The sequence below is a fragment of the Cygnus olor genome, assembly GCF_009769625.2.
Source record: "Cygnus olor isolate bCygOlo1 chromosome W unlocalized genomic scaffold, bCygOlo1.pri.v2 SUPER_W5, whole genome shotgun sequence".
Classification (NCBI taxonomy): Eukaryota; Metazoa; Chordata; class Aves; order Anseriformes; family Anatidae; genus Cygnus; species Cygnus olor.
Genome location: NW_024429076.1, coordinates 1,221,752 through 1,237,911, shown reverse-complemented (window position 1 = coordinate 1,237,911; position 16,160 = coordinate 1,221,752). Strand labels below are relative to the sequence as shown.

The 16,160-nt window shown below is 38.7% G+C and overlaps 1 protein-coding gene and 1 long non-coding RNA gene across 7 annotated transcripts in view; one reads left to right on the top strand and one right to left on the bottom strand.

Moving 5' to 3' along the window:
• Positions 1-16,160, top strand: part of LOC121062976 (ras GTPase-activating protein 1) — a 96,871-nt gene that overhangs the window by 64,345 nt on the left and 16,366 nt on the right. For all 5 annotated transcript variants that reach the window (XR_005815771.1, XR_005815769.1, XR_005815770.1 and 2 more), the window contains exons 16-19: positions 572-744; positions 931-1,090; positions 1,285-1,427; positions 2,213-2,328. Coding sequence is in view for 2 of the 5 variants with exons in the window: in XM_040543281.1 (XP_040399215.1) it covers positions 572-744; positions 931-1,090; positions 1,285-1,427; positions 2,213-2,328 (592 nt within the window). In the remaining 3 variants the exon portion in view is untranslated. The remainder of the gene's footprint in view (positions 1-571; positions 745-930; positions 1,091-1,284; positions 1,428-2,212; positions 2,329-16,160) is intronic.
• Positions 4,500-15,561, bottom strand: LOC121062977. Of its 2 annotated transcripts, XR_005815773.1 has the most exons (5): positions 15,324-15,552; positions 13,279-13,435; positions 12,498-12,585; positions 10,265-10,342; positions 4,500-4,577 (listed from the first exon to the last, which is right to left on the bottom strand). It is a non-coding gene; the product is annotated as an uncharacterized LOC121062977 (long non-coding RNA). The 2 variants fall into 2 exon arrangements; XR_005815772.1 differs by having other exon boundaries at positions 12,498-13,435; positions 15,324-15,561.

Here is a 16,160-nt window from a genome sequence, read left to right as displayed (position 1 = left end):
TTTATATGTCTTGCCTACACTGTTACAGCCTTAACCTGGGATTTCCGAAGTATTAAAGAAATACATATGGCAACATTTGAGAAAAATGTAGTAATGCTAATAATAAATAAGTTAAAATAGTAACAAAGTGGTTCAAGATCAGAACTGATGGAAGTATGAGCCCAAGGCTTTAAAGAATGCAGTGAATTCTAATCACACCACCTGTTTTAATTTTCTGATTGCTGCCTAGGTTTTTTAGGTAGTTTTGTGTTGTTTGGCTTTTTGTGGGGGTGTTTTGTGTTTACTTTTTCCACTATTTGGGTGTTACAAAGAAAACTATATTAATATCTGTTGCATTTAGGGATGTATATGTATACATTATTTACAACATGTTTTATATTTCATCTTCAGTTTACAAGAGTGCTAAATCATCTAAGGGATAATCTGTTAATATATTTGATGGCACAAATTTTGATTACTTTTATTAATACTCTTTTGATGAAACAAGATGACGTGCTGAAAATAAACTTTTTTAAATTCAATTCTGTCACTGTTTGCTGAAAATAACCTACTTAATGCTTTTTTCCTGAAGTGTTTATGCGTTGCCAATTAAGCCGATTACAGAAAGGACATGCAACAGATGAGTGGTTTCAACTCAGTTCCCATATACCACTAAAGGGTATTGAGCCAGGATCTTTGCGTGTTCGAGCACGATATTCTATGGAGAAGATCATGCCAGAAGAGGAGTATAGTGAGTTTAAAGAGGTATTAAGTTTGTTTCCCCAATTTCTGTCAAAATTATTTTTCTCTGAGAGAGATTTCAGTAACACTAATATACATTAAGTAGTATTTGTAGTGATATCTGTATGTCACTACAGATGTATAATATTCATTTTTCCAAAGCTGTTATGTTAGGAGAAGTTTCTGAACATTATTTTGTTTTTCTTTCAGCTCATACTTCAGAAAGAGTTGCATGTAGTCTATGCCTTATCACATGTTTGTGGACAGGATAGAACACTCTTGGCTGGCATTTTATTGAAGATTTTTCTTCATGAAAAGCTTGAGTCACTATTGTTACGAACACTAAATGACAAGGAAATAAGCATGGAAGGTACTGTACTAATTACACTAACATTTACTGGAACTCTGGGGAGGGAAGGGCTCCCATGTCTTCGTTTCTGTTTCCTCCCTTAACTAAGGGGCATATCGAACTGAACACAACATATTTTTCCTCTGCTTTTTTTGTCTCCTTTTCTCAACTATTCAGTTTCATCTTTTTTTTTTCTCTTTTCTTTATTTTTCCAGATGAAGCTACTACTTTGTTTCGTGCCACCACTTTAGCAAGTACACTTATGGAGCAGTATATGAAAGCCACAGCAACACGTTTTGTTCACCATGCACTGAAAGACTGTATATTAAAGATAATGGAGAGCAAGCAGTCCTGTGAGGTGATATCTTTAACTATGTGTTGATTTTTTTGTTTTGTTTTGGTTTTACATTTTGATTTGTTAAAATAATCTACTAGTTATGTTTTGTTTGTTTGTTTTGGAAGCATTTATTAATCCTTCAGAAATAATTTCATTTATATGAGTAATACAGGAACTGAAATAGTTATGAGATTTTTTAAAATATTGGCTTGAACAATGTTCGTAATATCACTTTTAAATAAGTTTAACTCAAATGTATTTAAATTATGTATTTATTCTTTAGCAATTGTAGGTTATTTTCTAACAGTTACCGAATGGCCTAATGTAAATAACTTGTGGTAAGCTCCAGATAGTCTAGAAGTCAATGTCTGATCGTAGTTTTATTTTAAAACTCCCTTATATTAACACCTTGTTGTAGATCCTGTCTTTTTTTTTTTAAACTATACTCCTAACTTCTGTTTCAATTCAACTTAATTATGGAAAGGATGAGGAGTCCTCAGAAGATTGGATTAAAAGATATGAAAATATATGTAGTTTATTAAAAAAAAAAAAGGTTATAGTTATGGATAGTGTTAAATGTCTGTGCTTTTAGCATAGTGCGCTAGAACTTAAAAGCATTGCTTTTTCATATTAGTTTCCTTGCTAGCCCTTGAAGCAGATTTGTAAGCCCTGTAGAAGTCTGAAATTCGTACAGCAGTATAATATTTAATTTAGTTTGAAAAAGTATTCATTGTGTAATGTTGTCAAGTTACATATGAAGCTCTATTCAAGAGAAGAAACTTAGTCTTTTTCTCTTTTCGTTTTAGTTAAATCCCTCAAAATTAGAAAAAAATGAAGATATAAACACTAATTTGGCACATCTACTCAGTATACTTTCAGAATTGGTGGAGAAAATATTCATGGCTGCAGAGATACTACCTCCGTAAGTTTGTGATCTTGTGTTGAAATTTGTACTTGAAAATTCTTGTTTGTGAGAGTTAAATTGCACCATAAAGTGGTGTTCTTATTGGTTCATCTTATTCTAATCAGTCCTAAGACTAACTACGCGGTCTCCAATGGAGGCATGGGTTTGTATCCCACTCCTGACACCTTAAACTAAGGCAGGGGAGATTTAGGTTAGATATTAGGAGGAAGTTTTTCACTCAGAGGGTGGTGAGGCACTGGAACAGGTTGCCCAGAGAGGTTGTAGATGCCCCATCCCTGGAGGCATTCAAGGCCAGGCTGGATGCGGCTCTGGGCAGCCTGCTCTAGTGGTTGGCAACCCTGCCCAGAGCAGGGGGGTTGGAACTAGATGATCTTTAAGGTCCTTTCCAACCCAGGCCATTCTATGATACTTTAGAACTGTTACATGAGCAGAGGAATATAGACAGGAAAAAAATCTAACCAAACACTTGAATGAATTGTGCTTTTTGCACAAAAGCTTTTGGCTAGTACATGTGCTTTTCTTTGAGGTAGAAGCTACTAGATCTAAGGGGTCAGTAAAAGAATAAACAAAAAATTCAATATATTATTTCCACGAAGAGGTAGAAGATAGCACTAGTTAGCAGACAGTTGTACGTATTTAAGCTGGTTACCAGTTCTTTCTAGTCCTCCTACTCTGTGAAAAAGATGGAATTATTAATAGCATTAAAAATACAAATGGGTGGTGGTAGAATGACACCCTGCTGTGCTTACTTATGTCTATCAGGGAAATGCACGGGTTATGTTCCTTTTTAAAAAAAAAAAAAAAAAAAAGAAAGCTAAAATAACTTGTCTTCGTAGTTTAGACTCCAACTGCCAAATAAAAAGTGCATCAGTTTTCTTTCCCTATCAGTTTTCTTTCCCTATCATTAGCTTTTAATCAAAATGCTGAATTTTGCAATGTGTACTGGGTCTGGCTGGGATGGAGTTAATTTTCTTCATAGTAGCCTTATGGTGCTGTGGTTTGGATTTTTGACTAAAAGAGTGTTGACAACACACCAGTACTTTGGCTACTGCTGAGCAATGTTTGCACATTGTCCGCGTTTCCTTCTTTTTCCTCCTCTTTACCACTCTGCTGTGAGTCAGAAATGAGTAGGCTGGGGGTGCACAAGAGTCACATATGATGCACATATGATGTCATGCTCAGCAATAAAAGCTTGGAGGAAAAGGAAGAGGAAGAAGTTGGTGTTTGCAGTTATAGCACTTGTCTTCCCAGTTGGCTGTTGACTGGGGTCAACTCACTGCAGTCCTTTTTGGCACCCAACATGAGGCTCAAGAGGTTAGAGGAGATGATAGATTTGATCAGTGCATGCTAGACTGAATTTATAGTTGTTATAGCTGTTTAGCTATTACTTGGAAAGTTGTTACTTGTTGCTGGTCACAGTGTTGCTTTGTCTGTTCTGGACACTAGTTTATTTGTTCCATCATGTGCTCTGTGGCTTCCTCCCTCTCTTGCTGTACATCAAATTCCAGGAGCTCTTAATGGCTGATTTCGGCTCTTGCAGTTTGCTGTGCTGTTTATCACTACTTTTTTTTTTTTTTTTTTCCCTGGGAGAGCTATGATAAAAACACTGGCCTTGAGCCTGGTATTCAGGCACTGCAGTGCTGATATCCCAGTACTCAACAATGTTGTGGAGACAATTAACAATTGCACCTTCCTCCTCTTCTCCTCTGGGAGCCACTTGGGGAAAATGAAGAATGGCAACTCCCTTTCTCCTTTAAGGTAGATGTGTCCTGCCATGCTGCAATGGCTCTTGAGTTTCTGGACCATCCTTGGCTAACCGTATTGTTTATAATGGTGTGTACTGTCAATCTAATTCCAGCTACTCAAAAGGTTAACTAGAGGTTAAAGTTTTTTTTAATTAGAAGTTAAACTAAAAACTAAATGTTTTTTTAATTTAAAGGGGTTTGGTTTATTTTTGTGTGGTCCTTTGGGGACACAGGAGTTGGATTTGAAGATCCTCATGGGTCTATTCCAACTCAGACATTCTATGATTTTGAGATTCTATGATTTAACTGTGATTTGGGAATGCCACATAAGCACTTGAGTCATGGGTTGCAAGAAGTGTGGGAGAATTTGGACAGGTACCTGGAGTGATTAGCAATCCCACCCCCCAATGGCGTATTCTGGTAGATGTTACAATACGGATTAGTAAAATGTTTTACTGGGAGTGTATGAGCTTCTTCTACATGCAAAATAAGACTGCTGACCTAAAGAAAATACACAAAATTTATTTCTAAATAAATAAAATAAATAAATAAACAAACAAATAAATAAATAAAATCCCCCCCCCCACGTGAAGGCTTAATGTCAAGATACAAATATAAAATGCAAACTACAATTTCCTAATTGAAAGAGCAAGAAACAGGAGTAATGGAACAAGATTTTAAGAGCAACTCAAATAACAGTTGAAAATAAATCTCCAGCACCGTAGTTTAAACTCATTTTTTCCTTTTAAAAGCCACAATATGAGACATCCAGATTTGCAAGTACTAACTTTTCTATGCATAGAAAATTCTACTGAAGTCAGAGACCTGTATCTCAAATAAGAGCCATGGACAATTCCAAACACAGTGCCATATTTGGTGCTTTCCTAACAGATTACACAGAATTCCCTTATTCAACACACTACACTGTTTTCTCCCTGTTAAAAGGGGGATACTAATCCGTATTATAGATTCTCAAAATAATAGCACTTTGCAACCCAATTTCCAGAAAATGAAAAGCAAACTCTGAAATCATTTACATTAAATGTTTTAAGCAGTCTTTTATTTTACAAACTTATGAATTGCATACAGTTCATAGATTAATCCGACATCTACTAATATCAGCTCAAGTCAAATTAGACAAATACAGGAAATATCACACTTGAAAGGGTCAACATTCCATTTAAATTCAAATATTTAGTAACAGAAGTTTCAAAGAACAGTTCAAGAAACATTGAAAAGATCTTTATATAACAATTCAGAATAAAGTTTCCTTAAAGTCCCTTAGAAAACAGATTACGACATAAAAATTTTTACTTAGCAAACAGCAAACTTAGCACTGTTTAGCAGACATGGACCAAATGACGTCCATAGGTCCCTTCCAACTTAAACCACTCTGTGAAACACTGGAGACTTATTTTCCTTTATACTTTGGAGAACGTGCAAATTAATTCACGTAGTATTTGCTTCCCTTTCTGAGGAATACGCCCCCCCCCCCCCCCCCCAAAGGCGTAGGGCTTGAAACCTTGAAACCTCAAGAGGCATGGAATCTTGTTGAAGTGACAGAATGCTTGAAGAAAGGATGCCTATATATCAGAGACACAATTTTTTAGCACTGTGCTGGGACCTGGCCTACTCCTACTGATCCTCTGGCACTTGCTTGAAGGGCTCAAGAGGGTCTCCGGATCTGAAGACTTATAAATGCATACTGGCTAAGCCAGTGATTTAACCCTCAACTATAACAGTTGCTCCTATAGTCTAGAAGAAACAATGGAAGAAACAATGGAGGTTGACTCAGTTAGCAGGGGAGGAAAAAGCTCCTTCTGAGAGGGAGCAGGATGAAGAATCAGAAGAGGCAGCCTGCACTGCAGCAGAGCAATTGCAAGAACAGGAAGGGGATGAGACAGAAATCATAAACGAGTCCTTTGCTTCAGTCTTCACTGCCAGTCAGGCTTCCCACATCTCTTGAATCCCTGAACCTCTAGGTGAGGGTTGGGGGAGCAAAGTCCCTCCCAATGAAAGCAAAGAGCAGGTTCAAGACCACCTGATGAATCTGAACAGGTACAAATCTGTGGGGCCCAATGACATGCATCCCAGGGTCCTGAGGGAACTGGCTGATATAGTTGACAAGCCTCTCTCCATCATCTTTGAAAAGTCCTGGCAGTCAGGCAAAGTCCCTGGTGACTGGAAAAAGGGAAACATCACTCCCATTTTGAAAAAGGGTAGAAAGGAAGACCCAGGGAACTACAGACTGGTGAGCCTCACCTCCGTGCCTGGGAAGATCATGGAACAGATCCTCCTGGAAGCAATGTCAAGGCACGTGCAGGACAAGGAGGTGATCCGAGACAGCCAGCATGGCTTCACCAAGGGCAAATCGTGCCTGACCAATCTGGTGGTCCTCTATGATGGAGTGAGATACAACAGAAGGAAGGGATGCCGTCCAAAGGGACCTGGACAAGCTTGAGAAGTGGGCCCACGTGAACCTAATGAGGTTCAACAAGGCCAAGTGCAAGGTGCTGTACCTGGGTCGGGGGAAACCCGGACATGAGTACAGACTGGGAGAAGAACACATTGAGAGCAGCCCTTCAGAGAAGGACTTGGGGGTTGTGGTGGACAAAAAGCTTGACATGAGCCAGCAGTGCACGCTTTCAGCCCAGAAGGCCAACTACATCCTGGGCTGCATCAACAGAGGCATGGCCAGCAGGTCAAGGGAGGTGATTGTCCCCCTCTACTCTGCCCTTGTGAGGTCCCACTTGGAATACTGTGTCCAGGTCTGGGGCCCCCAGCACTAGGATGTGGACCTGTTAGAGATGGTCCAGAGGAGGGCCACAAAGATGATCAGAGGGCTGGAGCACCTCTGCTATGAAGAAAGGCTGAGAGAACTGGGGCTGTTCAGCCTGAAGAAGAGAAGGCTCCGGGGAGACCTCATTGCAGCCTTTCAGTACTTAAAGGGGGCTCATATAAAAGATGGAGAGTAACTTTTTACCTGGGCAGATAATGATAGGACAAGGGGGAAGGGCTTTAAACTAAAAGAGGGGAGATTTAGATTAGAGGTTAGGAGGAAATTCTTCACTCAGAGGGTGGTGAGGCACTGGAACAGGTTGCCCAGAGAGGTTGTGGATGCCCCATCCCTGGAGGCATTCAAGGCCAGGCTGGATGCGGCTCTGGGCAGCCTGCTCTAGTGGTTGGCAACCCTGCCCAGAGCAGGGGGGTTGGAACTAGATGATCTTTAAGGTCCCTTCCAACCCAAGCCATTCTATGATTCTATGAGTCAGAAACTGCTGCGAGATATGCGAAAAGATTTCAGCTGTTGTCCAGGTGAGTCACCTGGCTGCTCCAGTGCTGGGATAACGGGGCCAGTAGCCAGGAATTAGAACACAGGGAAGCCAAGCAGCTGGGATCCCTCTCTAGGGAAAGGGTCATTGACAAAGTGATTGGAAAAGAGGCACAAGCCCTCAGCCTCTGTAGGCGACTCCTGTCAGGCGTGAAGGAAAGGTATCCCTTCAAGGAAGATGTTGTATGTCACCCAGGCAAGTGGACAACTGTGGAGAGAAGTATCCAGTACCTGAGTGAATTAGCTATGGTGGAGGCGATCTATAGCAACCTGGACAATGATCAGGTATCCAAAGACCCAGATGAAGTCCAGAGCACACGGTCCATGTAGCAGAAGATTGTACAGAGTGCACCATCATCATACGCAAGTACTCTGGAGACACAGAGGCACCAACAGTGGATGTAGTGGCCAGCCAACTCTGGCAATTAGAAGAGAATCTTTCTTCCTCCCTATGGGCCTGTATCTCAGCTGTAGAGAAACTGTCCAAAGAAGTCCAGCAACTCAAAGAGAATGCCTTCCTCCCTATTCATACCGGCCAGTATCTCAGCTATTAGGAATCAGCCTTTTTTGCTCAAGGGAAAGGGTATCGTGTGTGCACACCACATGCCACCCTGTGGTTTTATGTGTGACCACGGGGAGGAAATGAGGAGAGGAAGTGGGATGATAAATCTACCTTGACACTAGAAGCACGGGTATGTGAGTTGCAAGGAAAAACAATCACAAAAGGGTGTTCTTCCAGGATAATTACTGTTCCAGTTTCTACTGGGCAGTTCTCCAGACAGAGTAGATGGGTTGAGTTTACTCCTGGTTATAGTGGAGGGACATTCGATTCACATTTACAGGAAGCAAGTAATGAATTCAAATGCAATGACCAGGATTAGAGGCGCCCTGCCTCCAGCCAGCTGGAGGAAAGGGACAACCAGGTTTATTAGTCTGTGCGGATTCAATGGACTCACACATCAGACCCACAGGAGTATAAGGCTCTAGTGGACACTGGTGCACAGTGTACTGTAATGCCATCAACCTATAAAGGGGCAGAACCCATCTGTATTTCTGGAGTGACAGGGGAATCCCAGCAGCTAACTGTATTGGAGGCCAAAGTGAGCCTAACTGGAAATGAGTGGCAAAAGCACTCCTCTGTGACTGGCCTGGAGGCCCTGTGCATCCTTCCTATAGGATAGGATAACTCGGGAGAGAGGTTACTGAGGGTAATTCAGGGACCCAGAAGGGTACTGGCAGGCTTTTGGTGTGGTTGCCCTGGGTACAGAGAAGAGCTCTACCCAGCTGTACAGCTGTCTACCTTTTCCAAACTCTTCTGTTGTGAGGTTGCTGCATGTCAAAGAGCAGCAGGTGCCAATTGTTACTATGACAGTGAATCAGTGGCAATAATGCACCGAGATTGCCTGGTTCCCATCCATGAGCTGATTCATTGACTGGGGAGCCCAGGAGTGCTCAGCAAGACTCGCTCACCCTTTAGTAGTCCCATATGTCCAGCGTGAAGGTTGGATGGAGAGTGGAGGCTAACAGTGGACTATCAAGACCTGAACAAAGTCGAGTGCACCTGTACCATACATGTTAGAACTCCGGTATGAACTGGAGTCAAAGTAACTGGATAAATCCACGCTAGAGCGGGTACACCTGTGAAGGGACTGTGGCCTGTGCATAAGCCCATGCCAGAGCAGGTAGACCCCCAAAAGGGACCGTAGCCCACAGAGGACCCATGCTGGAGCAGGGGCAAGGGACGGAGTTCATTGCAGTGTTAAACTCTGTAGCATAGTCCAAAGGGACAAGGGGTGGAGATTGTAATGGATATACGTTTAAACTGCTGTAATCCATGATTTGAGTTGTATGTTATAGGAAGTACTGTAACAGGAACCACCCAAACTAATGAAGGATGAGCCTTGGAAGAAGCCAGGCAAGTGCAGCAGCAACCCAACCTGAGCTGGCTTTGGTGCCCAATAACTCGACACAACACGTTGCCTCTCCTGTCCTGAGTGACCACCATAACAGATGGAGTCAAGGTCACAGACTAAATGAACTCAATGTCCTTTTTATAAACACTTCAATGAGGCCGCCCACAGACAAAGGGAATGATATCTGTGTATATGTCAAAGGACAGGAAGGGGGTGGTAATTAATGAGGATGTATTGTGGATAGTGTGGGACCTGAGCATGATGCAAATGTATGGAATAAGTGGTGGAGATTGTGCTGGCTCTGGCTGGGATGGAGTTAATTATCTTCAAAGCAGCTGATATGGTGCTGTGTTTTAGATTTGTGCTGATAGCACGCCACTGGGCTGGTGAGCCTCTCCTATGAAGAAAGGCTGAGAGAGCTGGGGCTGTTCAGCCTGAAGAAGAGAAGGCTCTGGGGTGACCTTATTGCAGCTTTTCAATACCTAAAGGGGCTCATAAAAAAGATGGAAAACAACTTTTTGCTCGTGCAGACAATGACAGGACAAGGGGGAATGGCTTTAAACTAAAAGAGGGGAGATTTAGATTAGAGGTTAGGAGGAAATCCTTCACTTCACGTTGCCCAGAGAAGTAGTGGATGCCCCATCCTTGGAGGTGTTCAAGACCAGGTTGGATGAGTCCCTGGGCAATCTGATCTAGTGGGTGGCATCCCTGCCCGTGGCAGGGGGGTTGGAACTAGATGATCTTTAAGGTCCCTTCCAACCCAAGCCATTCTACGTTAACAAAGAGGAATTCACTCCGGTGGGTTTAACAAAGGTACTGCATAACTCCAAGAAAGAAAGTACATGCAGGATTTGCTACTGTTGAAAGTAAAGTTCTGAGATCAGCATCATTTTACAACAAGGAGACAATCCCCCCCCCCCCCCCCATTATTTACATAGCTTCACCTGACGTAGACGTTTATTGGATTTCCCTGGACTGTTTTTTCTTAAACTGCAAAACATCTGCAGAGCCTTCATCCAGTCCTAAGAGAGAAAGGCACAGAACAGTGTAACAAGAAGTCAGACTCACCTTCTTGCACTAAAACAGACGTCTAAAAAATAAAAATACATTGAAGTATCTGAAGTTTTCTTTAGATTGAAAAAAAACAACTTGTATGCAGTTCAAATTATGAAAATTTGAATATTAAAGCAAAATTCGTCTTTACTCAGCAAAACTAAAGAAAGTATTTACAAAACTGATTCTCTTTTAGGAATATCAAGCATTACTAATGGATATACAGCGTGACCTTTACCAATTTTCAAAATTAGTGATATTACATTAAATTAAAAACAGTGTATAAAATGAAGCAAGACTTGGGTGCTTCTGAGAAAATAACAGTTGACAAGTCAAACTGTTCTGATCATTCTCTCGTCCATTTCTGTATCACAGTCATATTTTACTGCATATGCTTCAAACAAAAAACAAAGCAGCATTAACAGAGAAACAGTGAAAATTATAACCTACACCCCCATTCTCTCTGCTCACAAATGCAGAGAGCAGAGTGGATATTTTGTAAGGTAGAAGATATGGTATAGCCTCATTCTCATGTTTTCATCCCCCACCCCCAAATTTTGTAAGTTTTTCTAAAGCACAAAATTTAGGCTTTGAGTAACATTCATAAAGGTGCAGTAGTTCAAAGATCTGCTGCCTACTCAAAGTACAATTTAATAATGTCATTAAAGAAAAAAAAAAGACATTTTCAGTCTTATCCTTTACATTACCTTCCACATTTTAAAAATACAGGTACATTCTGTATTGGAGCTATTCTCAGGTAAATCACTTTGTGAGTGAAGTTTTAGCTTTCAAAACCTTCCACAAAAGGAAGAACTCTCAACTACGCATTTTTTTGTAGCTTGTTTCCTTATCCAAATAAGGAAAAGCAATTGAAGACCCACAGAACCTCCTAAATACTCTAAATTAATATAAATATTTCCTATATATATGCTCCTCTTTATTCCCCCTCCTAACAAGAAAACTTATCCCCTTAAATTCCAAAGTTTACACTAGTATGAGTAATGCACCATGGCATGTACAGTGACACTAGTATATGAGGCTACACTTCACATTACATTCACTAATGTTTTGTACAAACATCAAAGACATCATGCAATCCATTGGACAGCTGCTTTGATATTTACTACATTATATGAAAACTAGCAAGTTTTCCTTAATATACCAACAAAGCTATTCTTCCATGAAATTTTACAAGGTACAGACAACTGAAACTTCTGAAATCAGAAGCATCTGTAAGACATTTGACTTGCCTTAACAAGAATAATTTTATAAATGAAATCCCAGTATTCTGTATAAATGCAGTGAACAGCTTAAATGTTAAGCAAGTCTAACCCAAAAGCAGATTATACTGAACGTTCAGAAAACAGGACAGAGTATTCTGCCTACTGTACGTTCTTAAATAAAATCAAATGCAAAGGTTAACTTCTAACACAGGTATATTTCAGAGCCATGGAATACCAAAACAACTTAATGATTAAGAACATTATCACATCTTACATACATTCTTCTGCTGGTGGGTGACTTTTAGAGAATTAGGCTCCACTCCTACAATTTTTAATCTGCAAACATTAATTGCTAGAGAGCTAATAACTAAATGATACTAATTTAAAAATAAATAAATCTTACTTTTCATGCAGAATCAGTGCCCAAGAATATAAACAACCACCAATTTATGGTCAGGACAAATAACTGTAAAATGCTCAACAAATTTTGATCGCTGGACATACTTGCATTTTTGTTCACATCAAGAAGCACTCTTGAAGGAAAACTCCCCACTTACCATGCTTTGGTTCATAACATAGAAGATTCTTGGAGAGCAAACAATTTTTTTTGGACTGAACTACTCCAAAAGATATTCTCCAGAAATATTTTAGGGAAACTAATGAGAGTTCAGTACATGAGACCAGACTAAAACTTGTCCAAAGTAAAATCCCTAAAGCTACATTCTCAGCACCAACAATTTCCCTTACAGATTTGCTACTATTGCATGGTAATATTTGTTAATGTAGACATAGCCACCATCTGTGGTACGCATGCTTTCTATTACAGAAGGGTAATATTAAACATTACAAGACAAAAAAAAAATTTGCTTTTAAAATTATATTTATCAACAAAAACTCTCACCTGTGTTTGTTCTGGAGTTTCTCCTGCAAAGTAAAAGATGTAATGCTCTTCACTGAAGTGCTGAACTACTATCTGAAAACAGTTTGGCCTTAATAAAGGAACAAAACCCATAAGGTTTATTAATCTTTGTAGTATTGACAAATGCCTCCATTTCTTGATATCTGCCAAATCAAAGTTCACATTGAACTAATACATTTCTGCTGTTTGACTGTAAGGAGCATTGAACATAGAGTAGTTTCAACCCCCCAATTTAGCTTTCTAATACCTATCAACAAAAGAATGCAGATCTTTTGGAATTGACAAAATCCTTGATCTTGTCAATTTTTGGTTCAATAGGATTAAAACCCTCAATAGAGTTGCTTCATAATCTTTTTAATGCCTGTAATACAAAATGGGGAACAATTAATACGCAATATTGAAAAATGACAATGCAAGAGCCCAAATCATTATTACACACAAGACAATCTTAAGACTAAGTTCTAAAATTTCTTACTAGAATTTGTTTATGAACAGTTGCTAGCAGTCAAGTTGCCATGGCTTAACAAGTTACCATTAATCAGTTAAATCTGTCTACATACACTCTTGCAATCTATACCAACTACGGAATAAAACACAATATAAACCAACAGTCACAATGCTTACATTTCACAATCAGAAAAAAAAAACACACACAAAAAACACCTTGTTCATTACTGACACATTGTCCATGTACTGTACATGCCTCAAACTAGCAGTTAACTGCCCTGCTGCATGTACAAGCATTAAAAAATCAGTGTCGTACCTGCCAAATAAACTGTCATGTACTCCATAGATGGAACACACACTAAGGTCTATTAAACCTTTAGGTTTTGTGGCTCGTTTTTCACTTTCAAAATAAATAAGATGGGCATCATTTCCCTCCAATATAAAGTACAAGTTTTTCCATCTCTTCCCCTTACCTGTAGAAAAGCAAGTAGGAAGTTACAATATTGTTTTAAAGAAAATATAAATTTTGTAAATGAAGAGAAAAGAGGGCAGTAAGGTTTTTGTCAAAATACAAACAGAAAAACGACATACAGTTAACCATGCTTAAGCAATAATATCAGTATGCATATTCAATTTTTTGCAACATCTAGCTAAAAACAGACCCTCTTCACATGTTCAGGTACAATTGTAGATGGTTCTCTAAACATTTTCATTAATCTCAACAGGATTAAGCAAGTGCACGAGCTGCCCACACAACTCCATTCATACCAATGAGAAGACTGTCTATGCAGTTCGCAAATAATGTGTGATGCTGTAAACAATCCAAATTAATAAAGGTGTTTTAAATTAAGAAACAGATTTCTCCTGACATGAGAAAATTATTCCTAAACTCTTACCAGCTCATCAGCATAACAAATTGCATCACGATATCTTAAAACCGTACCACTACAGAACAGAAATAGGAACATAATATACACATACTTGAATCAGAACCAAACCTGAACCCAAACACACCTATATCCAAGAATTTGGCCAGTTCCACATTTCAGAGAAAAACGTAAAAACATAAGACACAGTACTTTTTAGAAAAGCATTCAGCATTAATTTTCAACTTGATCATCATAGATCTACCACATACCTTCATAAACAAGCAGTAGTACTCACAGTTTTGGAAAACCTACTTTAACATCTAGTCATACTCTACTAGATGGAAGAGTGATTTTATTAACTTTTTGTTCTATATGCAGGTACGTGTCTCTCTCCATACCTATTCAGTATTCCTGCTTGCACATTTAAAGTATCTCAGTATCCCCTTTAGCTAAAATTTTATTTATTTATTTTTAAAAGTTTATTCTCAGCTAATTCCTCAACTCTACCACAGCCCTCTACATCTTATCTCAGAATTAACACTCTCAAGAGAAGAGGTGCTTTCCTTGCTTTATTCAGAGGATCTAGTTTTTATTTCCTTTGAATGCATCTTTTATATTTGACTATATCTAAGCGCTTGCCTTCTTTCTCACTTTTGCTCGCTATCCAGGCCATTATCTGGAACTTATTGTTTTAGTTAAGGTCTTCGTCATTTCTAGAAACATTATTATTATTTTTATTTATGTTTATTTTTTAAATGTTTGTTTTATTGCTGATCATTAAAATCAGCTTTAGCGGAAACAAAAAAAAACTAAAACCATGATACTTGGTAAGGGACTAGCTTCCTTGGAACTCCAAAACCTTATTCAATGGCAATTCTTCAAGGATATATTGGGATGAGTCAGGCAGCTTTTAATCCAATTACTGTACATTACGTTGACTGTGTCAGTGTTAGACAGAACTTTAATAGTTCTGTCTATACAGAACTACTACTACTAAGTTCTGTCTATACAGAACTACCCAGGATACACATTTTAAATTACACACATTACCTAGCTTGGAATAACAATATTAAACCAGCTCTGGTCTCCAATGAACGCACTGATTTACATTAATCTAGCTCTCTAACTCATGCCATCAGCTTAAATTTAAATGAATTGCATACTAAGTATGAATACATTTTATAAAAGTGTACTTCATTTAATGAGTTTGAATATTACCTTTGATGAAAGGCACTTAGTTTTTGTGCTGCTCTTTGTTTTTTTTTCAGCAAGAACTGCCAATCAACTTTATATTACGTGTCATTTTATGTATTATGTATTTCTATTGATGAATTTAAGGAAAAAGAACCTTTCATACCTTTTAAAGGCTTTCTATAACCTTTTGCTCACTTCGATTTTGCCTCCACTAGGTACCAGTGCTACACAAAACATGCATCCAAATCTGCTTTTTTTTTTTTTAAGAGAAACATTTTATAGAAGCAACAGAACTCACTTTTTTTTAGAAGATAACCTTTTTTGACAATATTTTTATAAAAAGCATCCTTTGTTTTGCGACGAATTGTATTGTAGATTTCTTTTCCATCCACCGTATTATTAAACACTTGTTCTTGATGCTGGTAAATAAGGGAGAAATCAGCAGTTGGTTTTTTTTTGTCTGTTTGTTTGTTTAAAGCTCAGGAATCAACTGTGAAACAATTAAACACTATGAAGCTGCAACCAAAAATATTATTGAACACTACCAATCTTTTATTATTGTTCTCTCGCGTTTTAACAAACCAATATAATTTAATACAATACCTTTGCCAGAAATGTAATATGACTATTTCTTGTGGAATGATTAGACCAGAATAAACCTTATTTTTCTTATAAAATACAGACCAATGTTTACAAAGTAAGATCTGTATTTATTTAACATTAAATAGAAAGCATCACCTTTCACAGTGATTTATATAAAATTTACATAAGTCTTTAAAGGTTATCAAGCTTCTGGCTGTCTTCTATCAAAACTTTTGGGAATGAGTAATTAAGGATAAACTCCGAAGCAACAAGAATGGTGCAGATCTAAATTAAAACAGTGATTTATACAAGAAGTTGTGCAGTCTCTCACTAACCTTATTTGCACTCATGTCCTAAATGAGTAACATTCTAACAGAAAACAATAGGAGAAAGCAGAAACACAGGATAAATTCATATAGAAAGCTAAAATCTGGAAATGTAAATATCAAGTTAGAACAGCCAAAAGCCAAGCCAAGTTTGACCTTACTAAGTCAGCTGATCAAGAAGGACGTGGATCTGTTAGCACGGTACCAGAGGAGGGGGACGAAGTTTC